The 12,253-nt window shown below is 40.3% G+C and overlaps 1 protein-coding gene across 1 annotated transcript in view; it reads right to left on the reverse strand.

The window, feature by feature from the left end:
- Window positions 1-12,253, reverse strand: part of LOC149311652 (inositol 1,4,5-triphosphate receptor associated 2-like) — a 57,829-nt gene that overhangs the window by 25,138 nt on the left and 20,438 nt on the right. Inside the window, exons 12-21 of the mRNA XM_089527559.1 lie at window positions 12,163-12,227; window positions 11,966-12,068; window positions 10,728-10,841; window positions 9,097-9,198; window positions 7,339-7,502; window positions 6,085-6,199; window positions 4,878-5,040; window positions 3,382-3,443; window positions 2,138-2,194; window positions 486-591 (exon numbers count right to left, since the gene is read on the reverse strand). Coding sequence (XP_089383685.1) covers window positions 486-591; window positions 2,138-2,194; window positions 3,382-3,443; window positions 4,878-5,040; window positions 6,085-6,199; window positions 7,339-7,502; window positions 9,097-9,198; window positions 10,728-10,841; window positions 11,966-12,068; window positions 12,163-12,227 — 1,051 coding nt within the window. The remainder of the gene's footprint in view (window positions 1-485; window positions 592-2,137; window positions 2,195-3,381; window positions 3,444-4,877; window positions 5,041-6,084; window positions 6,200-7,338; window positions 7,503-9,096; window positions 9,199-10,727; window positions 10,842-11,965; window positions 12,069-12,162; window positions 12,228-12,253) is intronic.

The following is a 12,253-nucleotide window of genomic DNA, read 5'->3' on the forward strand; positions in this document are numbered from 1 at the left end:
GTCAAATTTCCCATCCCTGCTACCGGCAAACAACACTTCTGGGGAACAACAACAACAACAACAACATGAAATGAAATGAAATGAAATAAGCCAAGGATAAAACGGGAAAGTGGGAGATGGTGAGAGAAACTGGGATATTTTATAAGCATCTGAAAAAAATGGGACAGCAGAGGATTAAGTGGGACTGTCCCTGCCAAACTGGAAGAGTTAGGGATTTGGGAGAGTCTCACATTCCAGACCAAGCACTTTCCATTTAATTGATGATGGAATGTGAGAATTTTTATAAGCTCTTCTTGAAAATAAAAGCAACATCCACTCCTCCAAATAAACTTGGAAATGCTCACTCAGCGGCCAAGCACAGACTTTCAAAACTCAGAAACACGAGGATGAGTTTGGACTATTTAAATTGAATCTCCCTCTAGAAAACCTCCACCACTTCTCGTCAAATTTGCCATTTCAAAAGGGAAAGCACACTTCAACCTTACCTAAGAGTGAAGTGTATTGTGAGTTCCAACATCTTAAGTGGAGTGACTGGGACAAGTCAAAAAGCTGGCTTGCTTGGTTGCCAAATCTTTGGTAGCAACAAATTATCTAAATTAAAGAAACAAAATTTAAGATATGCTGTCCATTCCCCTTGACAGTGTAGATATGAATTTATAGAACTTTTGTCAGCAGAGAACTATTAAGCACTTGGCTGCAGAATCGTCCTTCTAAACACCCAAACTGCCACAAAACACTATGGTATGGGTCCTCCTCCCCATGCAATCTCTACCCCCAAAAGCTCAACATTTCCCCCTTTTTCAGCCAAATGCTGGGACTGAATGACATACCAGGAGCCCAAAGTGGGAGGCTGCAATGGGAACAGCTCCCTCCTGCTTCACAGTTGCTTTTAGTAACAGAGCATTCATCAAAGTTTATCAGACAGGGGCTGATATTGGCATTAAAGAGAGATGAAAGCGCATTTAAAGCATCCCACAAAGGAAGCAGAAATGGTGAGTAATTTCGTGAATGACTATCACATGCAATTGCACAGATAAAGTGATATCAGAAATGAATTTTTGCTGAAATCCCAAAAGTAAAAAGATGCACATTAATGCTTTTTTGTGTCCATTATAATGGCAGGTTTTGTGCAACGTTGTGTGAAATCGTTATGCATAACTACACGATTTTTCTGGGATATTCATGGGATAAACTCCCAATCTCCTTCATGTGATAAACTCCTTAGAATAGGATTGTGACACACTTCTGCTTCTTTCAAGCGGATGGGGATAGTTTGTAAGGAAATCCTAAAGATTATGCAGCTCCCTTTAGAGAAAAAGCAGCAGCGTGTGCAATTCTGGAAAATAAGGTAAGTTGGGTGAATGAAGGGGAATACAAAACTTTATAAAATAATATTTGAAGAATGAGGACACCTCCCAAGTCTATATGACTGGAAAGATGTTATTGTTTGGTAAATTTGAAGGCCATAGAAAATCCAGCTGGATTGGTTCAGTCAAGAAGCCACAGCCCCAAGTTTGCAAGACCTGCGGCAGTCTTTTAATAATTAGGTCTTTTGGAGCTCTTTCATTCAAAGGTTGCCATAAGTCAAAGCTGATCTGATAGCACACAGAAGCAACAACAGATGGAGAAAGTGCAAAAAGAGAAGTTTACCCTCCTATCTTATAATCACCAATGATGACAAAATGTGAGTGGAGACAGGAAAATACAGCTACTAACAAAAAATTTTTTTTCCAGAGCACAAAGAAGATCTGCTTGAGGCTAATTTATGGGTCCTCTGTCTGAGTGCCAGGGTAATGTTCTTAAAAGCCCTTTCCTGTAAACATCATCAGCTCTAACAAATCTGCTGACATAATTCAAAGATATAGCCATGTTAGTCTGTAGAATTAGTATTTAGAAAGATCTTGTAGCACCTTTGAGACTAACGAATTGCTGCCAATTTCTTTCTTTCAGTTAGTCTCAAAGGTGCTACAAGATCTCTCTAAATCTGCTGACAGTAGGACAGCAAGGAGGGCCATTATAGCTTCCCTAACAAGAAAGCTCCAGAGCCTAAAGGCAACCAACAGGAAGGCCCTCTCTCATATACACACCAGCAAACAACATACTTTCTTTTCTTTTGCCAGAACTTGTCTGGACTTACCTTCTCTTCTGTTTCTATTTCTTCATCTACTGTTGAACCATCACGGTATCCACAGCTCTGTTTTAATTTAGCAGATGGTTAGTAGTCTGGCTAATCAAGCAGAGCATCACTGGCAAGTGCAGGCTGTATTTTGGAAGTGTGGTTTCTACCTGATTGGACTGGATGACCCTTAGGTCTCTCCCAACTCTATGATTCTATGTGAAGAGTTTGAAGAGAGCCCAAGGGCCATCCAGTTCAATAACCCCTTGTCATGCAGGAATACAAAATCAAAGCACTCCCAACAGATGACCATCCTTCCAGTTTCTGTTTAATAACATCCAAAAAAGGAGACTCCACCACTCTCTGAGGCAGAGTGCTTCACTGTCTAACAGCTCTTACGGTCAGGAAGTTCTTCCTAATATTGAAGTGGAATCTCTTTTCCTGTAGTTTGCATCCGCTGCTCTGAGTCCTAGCACAGAAAGCAAACTTGCTCCATCCTCAGCATGACATCCCTTCAGATATCTGAACAGGGTTATCAAGTCACCTCTTAACCTTCTCTTTTCCAGGCTAAACATACCCAGCTCCCTAGGCCACTCTCCATAGCACATGGTTTCCAGATCTTTCACCATTTTGGCCGCCCTCCACTTGACATGCACCAGTTTGTCAGCTGTTCGACAGTGGAACAAACTCCTTCCTCGGAGTGTAGTGGAATCTCCTTCCTTAGAGGTCTTTAAACAGAGGCTGGATGGCCATCTGTCAGGGATGCTTTGATTTAGATTTCCTGCATGGCAGAATGGGGTTGGACTGGAATGTCCTTGTGGTCTCTTCCAACTCTATGATTCTATGAATTGTGATTCCCAGAACACAGTTAGCTTATTTTGGTCTGTACCATTCAAGCATCATGGCTTCCTTCAGTTAATCCAAGGGATAGTCATTCTGAGATTTTTTTTGTTTGTTTGGCATCATCTCAAAATATTCTCCAGTTTTGTTTTTTTTTTTAAAAAAAATTATTACCCATCTTTCTCTCAAAACTGAGTCATAAGGAGATTCACAGCAAGATTAAGAAAGCTACAAACAATTCTGTTGGAAGAGGCTTTTAAATCCATTCAAATATGCAAGGTAAATACTGCTTAGCTATATCCCCCCCCCCAAAAAAAAACAACACCTTAAAATGGAGCAGACACATTTCTTTACTGGAGTGCATTTCCCTCTGTTTTTCTCTCACACTTGAAAAACAAAAAGGAAGACGACAAAGGGTATCATACCTGGCAAAGAACTGCACATGACAATCCTTTAAAATGCTTCTCCCGGAGTGAGTCAAGAGCCGCTAAGAAACAAGACATTGAGCAAAGCAGATTACAAGCTTTCCAAATTATTGAAGGGTTTGTCTTCCCTCGCCAGACTCTGTCAGACCTCTGGAAAAACAACACTCTTTACAGAAATTAAGGCAGTTCTGCATGATTGACTTTGTGTTCTCAAATACAAGAGCAAAGAGAGATAAAGAGAGATCAATTATATTGTGTATATCAAATGCAGCTGCTGTGCTTTCAACATGCAAAGATGCTGAGTATTACATGAAAGAGCTGCTCCTTGTGGAGATAAAAACTGCTAGAACTGGTTTGTTGAGTTTAAGGAGAAAAGATTGTGCTGGTAACCTTTTGGGGATATACTGTGTCCCTCTCTTTGGCCTTCTCATGCAGCCTCTGGTCATGCCAACCAAAGTCTAATATACTCACAAGCATTAGGGATATGAATCATCTCTTATTTTGTGCTCACAGACAAGAATGACTAATTTCAAACATTTGTCTCTCACCAGGCAAAATGATGAGATTTATACATAATCTTGCCTAGGAGTTTATCACACTGGGGCTAATTTAGGCATTAAAGAGAGATTAATGTGCATTTAAAGACTCCCACAAATAAAGCAAAAATGGCAAGTAATTGCGCAAATGATTATCATGCGCAATTGCAGAAATAAAGTGATGTCAGAAAGTGATGCAGTCATTGGAATTCTGAAAGTAAAAAGATGTGTATTAATGCTTCTTTGTGACCACCTTAATGGCAGGTTTTGTGTGACGTTGTGTGAAATCATTTCTCATAATTACCCAATATTTCAGAGATATTCACGGGATAAACTCCCGATCTCCTTCATGTGATAAACTTCCTAGTGACGGGGAAAAAAGCTTATGAAATTGCTTAAACTTAAGAAAGTATATTTGTTGCACAAAAATAATTTTTCAAAAAAAGGTTTTGAAATGCAAAAAAAAACCTCTTACAAAAACATTTGCACTTGATTCCTTTAAATCTCTCAGGATAGATAGATAGATGATAGATAGATAGATAGATTCCAGAGAAAGTATGAAGTGAATGAGCGAGTGAAATGCATCTGCTAAATTAAATTTATCCAAATGCAACACGTCACTCCTTTCAGTGCAGGAAATGGGAACTGAAGTGACAGAGGTAAAGGGCTGGCATGTGTCCCTTATTAAAAGGAATGTCCCCATTTGATGGTTATAAAACCTTTTCTAGACTGAACAAGGTGTCCTTCATAAACAATGTGTGCATCACGTAAGTTATGAATGTGGTGAGTATGATCATATTACATACAAATGCATACCTGGGTAAAATGAAAACAATGCTTTCATGCGACATTTAGGTAGAATACAAACTTGTTAAGAACTTCTTCCTCATTCTCAACCCTGTATGTTATCTGTCCCCTATTGCTATTTTGAAAATCTATGTAAGTATTTGTGATACTTACTGCTTTGGTCTTTAGTTTTCTGTTCCAGCAGCTGACACACATGTGTTAAGTTGATGTTTGCACTCTGGAGGTTGCCTTGCTCAGCAAGGCACTCTTCCAAATTCGTTTGCAGAGAACTAGCTTCCTCTTGAGCCCTGTGAAAGTTGTTCTCCAAATCCTTAACCTGGGAGAACAGCAGAAGGGTCAACAAAGACTTCTAAAGTTTTCAGCAGTAGACCTCTCACAACTGAAACCAAAAACACATCCGTTGTCATTCCGGAAGCTGTTTGTGCCTGAGGCACTTCTGCATTTTGACGCTTGCAGGTTCTGCTCATTTCTCAAACCTGATGTCTGTGTGCCAAGCAGTTTCTTTCCTGTGCAAAGCCAACTCCCCCTACACACATACTTGGCTTTTATCTTCCTCTGCACTCAGGCTTTTGTAAGTTCGAGATGAAGACACACATTCTGCTTTTGGTAACACAGGATGCACTAAGCAAGAACTACTTTGCTGGTCTTCATGAAGCTCATCCCTTCTGAAACATCACAGATGGGATGATGGACCTCATGTAAGAGTATTATGCTAAAGTACATTGGTACCTTTGGCCCCACACTTATGCCTTCAGTCCTACCCATCACTGGAATGCAGCTACTGATAACACCTGGGGCTAAGATAGGAACACTAGCTCTCTTTGACAGAGGAGGCTAAAGACCTTGTAAAACTGCAAGTCCCAGGATTCCACAGGATGGAGCTATAGCACTTAAAGTGGTGTCAAACTACATTATTTCTACAGTGTAGATGTAAGTGAAGCATTCCACACTACACAATTATAGTTATATGATTCCACTTTAACTGCTCTGCTTCCATCTTATGTAATCCTGGGGTTTGCACTCTAGGGAGAGGCATCTAGCATTCTCAGCCAAAAAGTTCAAAAACTACAAACCTAAGGATTCTCATAGGATGCTGCCAGGGCAGTTAAAGTGGAATCACAGTGTAGTCTGAAAGGCCCCACCATGATAATCAATCAGGTGCCTATGGGAAGCCTACAGGCAGCACTAGGGTGGCCATTTATGACTGCAATGTCTTTCCCTTTGTGATTTTGTTTCCACATCTAACTTCCACTGCTAGCTCATGGCCTCCAAAGGTTTCTCCCCCAATGTTCCTACATGCTTCATCTCAAAAGGGATAGAGGTCAGCCAGGTAAAGTACACAACATACTTAAACACCTACCTTTTTGTGGGCATCCTCCACTTGTTTTGTTGCTTCCTGAAGTGCCAGTTTTAAGATGCCCACTTCTGAGACAGCATTCTCTTTCAGTTGTTTGACTGATTCTAGGTCTTCCTCCCTTGCGGACAATAAGAATCAAGTCACATCTAGTTATTTTTTTTTGGGGGGGAGGGAGGGCATTATGGGCCTGAATAAAAGAGAGCTGAAAAATGGGCAAGATAGCCAACTGTACCCACTACAAGTTTTGGAGCGGGGGTGACATTAGGGGATACAGGGGGTTCAGACCACACCAGGTGACACTAATGGGAGGTGGTGACACCACTACTCCCCAGATATTTGTCTTTTGGCAGAAATGGGCTGTGGCATTCAATAAAATTTAAAACCTTTATTTTTAAAAAATTAAATAATTTTTTAAAATAAAAATTTAAGATTTTCATTTTTTAAAAATTAGTTTTTGAAATTCTTTTTCTTTAAAAACATCACATCTTACCAAATGTTCACTTTAACCACATGAACCTACGCGTACGTAAATACATGTAGGTCATGCATATGATATTGTAATTTAAAGGTATGTCAGAACTATTGCTATCACATCCAACGATATATGGGAATTATAACCTATGATTATAACATTAGTACCAAAACATTATTAAGGATTCTGTATGGAGTTGTACGAGAGGAGGTCAAATGAGAGGTGAGATTATGAGTTACCACATCAGGTGACCCCAACCCTAGCGACACTACTATTTTTTTTTGGGGGGGGGGAATGTAAGTGACTAATTATTTGGCTAACACATTTCTTGGTTGGAATAAGGAGCTTTTGAGGTTGTAATAGATGTGAAAGCCCCCTCCACCTCTGCAAAGGAATCCAGGTGGTTAAATGCCTGTATTGCAGCCACTCACTCACAAACCACAAAGCTGTGCGTTCAATACCAGCCCTGGGCTCAGGGTTGACTCAGCTTGTGCAGCTTGTTGGGGGCAATTAACTTACAATTTGTAAACCACTTAGTACATCGGTAAGCAGTATAGAAATGTACTTGCTATTGCTATTCCTACTGTTAGCTACTTCTGCTATGGGCTATCAGCAGTTTCTTGACAAGTCATACGAAGAAATATCCTCAGGGCATGTTAATACTTCTGTTCACAGAAACCTGACTGGAAACTCTGAACAGTATAAAAACTTCCCCCAAATACAAAAAAATGCTCGACAAATTGATGATCATGCTACCTACACACAGAAAGATAAGAGAAAAATACCTGGAGGAAAGTGCTCTCTTTAGGTGGAGCTGTTCGGTTCTCATTCTTCTCAGGTTTCCTGCCATCTTTATAAACTCTTTGTCCAAGGATTCCTTTTGCGAATTCAATAGATCAAGTTTCTCAATCCAGATGGTTCTTTTATCCCCCAGGCTGTCTATGATATCCTGTATTGGCATATTAATCAAGGATGAAAAATACATTTATTGGACTGTTACAGACTGCCAAAATAAAGCTGCTTCGGGTCTCTTTGGAGGTATGCTATTTAAATGATGCATGGGTCCTAAGAGTCCGGAGGTCGCGCCAAAGCCACACTCCATTCCTAAGCACTGGAGTGCAGCTTTGGTGCAGCTTCCGGATTCTTAGGATGCATGCATCATTTAAACAGCATACCTCCAAAGAGACCCGAAGCAGCTTTATTGTGGCAGTCTGTAACAGGCCATTGTTTCCCTTGGAATGCATCTACACTTAACTGCCTTGGTGCTATCCTACAGAATCCTGGGATTTTGAAGTTTGGTGAGGCACCAGCACTCTTTGGTAGAGAAGGCTAAAGACCTTGTAATACTACATATCCCAGGATTCCATAGGATGATGCTACAGCACCTGAAGTGTCAAACTGCATGATTTCTGGGGTAGATGACCCCTTGGTTAGAAGAAGAAGCTTCTCATCCAGCACTCTATGTCCCATTGTGCATGTACATACACTGATAAATGTACATAAATAACATCTAATTCATTTATTTACTTCAGCAGTGGGCCATATTTTCACAGCAGCAATTGTCTCAGGGCCACATGATGATGACAGTGAAGAGGGCCAGAAACAGAACTTGGAAAAAACAGTTTGTTGGACTAAGGAGATTATCAGATGGGGAATGAGACATCTTTGTCCCATCCTTTTGCCATTCTCAGAGCATGATCTCGAGAAGATTTTTATACGATATCATGTTTATCCAGACATTATCCCATCTGGAAAGCACAACTGACTGCGATTGCACAAAAGACTTTCAAACAACGTCATGCAAATCCTGTCATTGAAGCAGCATTGCCTGGCATTTTTGTATTAATGGGAGTTTGCTTCAATGACGGAACAATAGCACTACAATCTGAATGCCTTTTGTGGGATTGCAGTCAAAGATGGGATAAGGACAGGGGAGTCATCTCGCCCTTATGCCATCCCCATGTGATAATCACCTAAAACTCCCCCCCCCAAAAAAAAATCCAGCCTAGGACTAGAGGATTGTGGGAATTACAGTTGAAAACAACATCTTCTATGCTTCAATCAGAGTCCCCGACTTCTCTAGATTATTCCCCTAAACACTATTTATTTCTCTCAAATGACACACACAGAGCCCCAGAGAGCCTGTATGCCAATCTCTCTTCTTGAGGTACAGGAAGAAATGGGATATGCCTGGAGAGGCATAAAATGAAAAGCCACAGGTTGCACACCTATGAGTAAACAAGTTTTGTGTTAGGTGCTTGAATGATTCCAATGCTCCTACAAGGTTTTCCTGGCAGGATTTATTCCAAGGTTTGTTATTGCTTTGTATGACTAGGTCAAAGCCACCCAGTCAGTTTCCAAGGCTGACCATGGACTAACTCCTGTCCCCCTGTCTTAGTACAACATGCAAACCATTACACCATGCTGGCTTTCCTACAAAAGTAACTAGATACTATAGGCTGAGAATAGAGCAAGGTATGACATGCTGTATCTTAGTCCATCAAAAAGCAAAGACATCTTGCTTGTAACCCTGTGGTGTTTACATCTAATTTCTTCTCATAGCAGTCTTGCATTCTTTCTTCAGAGTTTGTTGCCCAAAGTAGAGTCAGCCTGGTCAATTCTTCCATTTCTAAAAGTTCTGCTTGCTGTAAAGAAAGGACAAGATTTGTACAAATTGAGAGATACCCAGGATCAAGTGGTCTTATACATGCACATGCATGCAATGAACTGTGAATGGGTCATACACATTTAAATTTCTGAGGCACATGTATCTGAGGAAATCCTGCTGTGGGAGGATAAATATGTGGAATACACACTCTCATTTAAGGACTAGTTGGCTCATTGGTGAGCCATAGTGTGTTGTGGAGTGATTATTAATTGTCTGAGAACACAAAATTGTAGAGAAGGGGAGAATGAAACAACTTAACTGGAGAACTGAACAGGAAATACTCCATGCTGCAACACTGCTTCACCTAAGCAATAGGAAGAACTTCTTGATGATAAGAGCTGTTCAACAGTGGAATACACTACTTTGGAGGCTGGTGGGATCTCCTTCTTTGAAGGTTTTTAAACAGAGGCTGGATGGCCATCTGTCCAGAGTGCTTTGATTGTGTTTTCCTGAATGGCAGAATTGAGTTGGACTGGATGTCTTTTGTGGTCTCCTCCAACTCTCTGATTCTATGATAGCATTGTAGACCCCTCTTGTACAATACTAAATAACATTCAAAGATATATCTGTGATAGTCTATAAAATCAGTATGTGAAGAGATCTTGTAGCTCTTTTAAGACGAACTGAAAGAAAAGACTTTGGCAGCATGAACTTTTGTAAACTTAAGTCTACTTCCTCAGATGCCTTTGGTAGAAGCACACTTAAGTCTACGAACGCTCATGCTGCCAACTTCTTTCTCTGAGACTCCAAGATGCTAAAAGAACTCTTTAAATATTAAATTGACCTTGTTGAGAAAATAGGGGTGAGCAACTGCCAGGGATTGAAAGGCCATGCTCCTATGTCCCCATTCCCCCCCCCCCCATAAAAGCATAGAATTATAAATCTGGAAGGAACCACTCGGGCCATTTAGTCTAGCCTCTTGCCATGGAGGAATACACAACTATAGCTTTCCTGAGAGATGTGCATGCAACGTCTATTTAAAGATCTCCAAAGAAGGAGAATCTACCACCTCTGAGGCAGTCAATTCCATTGCTGAACAACTCTCACAGTAAAGAAATTCTTTCTAATGTTTATGTGCAATGTCTTTTTTTGTAATCTCAAGGTGTTTAAAACTTTTTTAAAAACTACTTTCTTTGGTCTCCATGCCTCTTGAGAGGGGTGAGGAGCAGATTTGCCACATGTCTGTCCCTGCAAGGCTGTTTGAGGCCTCAGAGAGGCTTTAAAACAACAGAAAGTCAACCTGCCAATCTAAAGTGTCCCTCTAAAATAATTTTAAAAACAGAATTGGGGGATGCTGGAATGGCTCCAGGACTTCAAAGATGGTTGTCAGGAGGGCTTAACATGTGGCCCATAAGCTGCACTTTCTCCATCTTCGTGTAAAGGGCAAGAGAAGAAAGACTACAAAAATAAGAGAGAAGATAGCAGAAGTATCGTGTTCAGATTATGAAGCAATCAAATGACTTTTTCACTTGGTTAGTTCCATTGTCAGCACCAGTCCATTTGTACCAGGTCTTGGATAGAAGCCTTAAATTTTTCTCCCACTTGCTCTGGTCCTTGCAGGAGTATCGAGACATCCCTGTCCAGGGTTTCATCCAGCGCAGTCCATTCAATTCCAGGAACCTTCAAGAACAACAACAAAAGGACAGCCGTGTTGCACAACTGACTCCATGCATCAACAGGGTCACCATGAGTCAAGGGTAGTTTACAATAACAACTGGCCAATGGCTTCTGCAGACTTAAACCTTGGCATTCCAGTTGTGTTCATAAATAGGGGGAAATATTGGGAGGTAACACAAACAGAGCAAAAAGCCATCAAAATAAAACTTGACAATAAATATTGCATGGCAGAAGACCAGTAGATGAATCTGTTTTTGATCTCCACGCTGCCAACCCTTTACACTAACCATTTCCTGAGAAACTGTGGCATGGAAGGTGGAAAAGGAAAATGTAAAAAGCAAACACAGGGCAGGATCCAACAAAAAACAACAACAGCTAGTTTTATATTTGTAAAAGGGTGGTTTCTCAAACAGCTATGATTCAGTGCTGACCTATATTGAGCAAAAGAGAGGAAATAGGTTGCAATATTTTTTATTAAAAAAAACATTTCAAGAGTGTGGCACTATAAAGACTAACACATTTTCAATGTGCTTTACTTTGTTTTAACTTTCTGTTTTAACAGAATTATTTACCTGTTGACCCTAAGCTGATCTGCCTTGGGTCCTGTGAGGGTGAAAGGCAAGATATTAATTAATTAATTAGGCTCTTGTGCTAAAGAACTTCAAAAACCTCAGATGCTTTTAGAGATGCCTTATGGAACCCTGAGATAAGATTCATACTGTTTGAATGTTGTTGCAGTGGTGATAGTGGCTGTATGCCTCCAAGTTGTTTCTGACTTATGGCAACGCTAAAGTGAATGTGGCCCAAATATCCTAAAGGCACCAGATTCTGTCTGATCTTGGAAGCTGGACAAAATATTTTATAGGCATTTTGAATGAATAAAATGCTGAAAACGCTCATCATGCCATGATTTTATCAATCCTAATTGTTTGGGGTTTTTTAAGTAACAGAATTAATGGAAAAAATATCAACCTATGCAACAAATTACTTTTCCAGACTGCAATGAGTAATGACAATGGGTTACTTTTCAAGCACTATAACCAACAACAGAAAAGATTTTCTCTTTAAATTGTAACTTTCCAAATTCTAGTCTCCAGTTTTCTCATCCTCTGAACAAGATTTCCCACCTCGGATTGTCCTTGAGCAAGATCCAGTTCACATTGCAGGGAGTTGGTACTTTCAACGATGCTGTTGTTGAACTTGTACATTAAGGGGAAGTTTATCCCATTCCTAGCAAATAAGATAAAGAACTAAGTATCTATTGCTCAAAAAGAACCACTGTGGAGATTGCCAAATTTTTTCCCCAGAGCCCAGAAATACTCACGAAATAAGCTCCTGTTGCATTTGCTGAATGTTGTTCACCAGTTTATTTTTCTCTGCACGCAAAGTCTAGAAAATCACATCCAAAATAAAAA

The sequence above is a fragment of the Sceloporus occidentalis genome, unplaced genomic scaffold (genome assembly GCF_023333645.1).
Source record: "Sceloporus occidentalis isolate IW3139 unplaced genomic scaffold, rSceOcc1.0.p SCAF_5, whole genome shotgun sequence".
NCBI classification, from domain to species: Eukaryota; Metazoa; Chordata; class Lepidosauria; order Squamata; family Phrynosomatidae; genus Sceloporus; species Sceloporus occidentalis.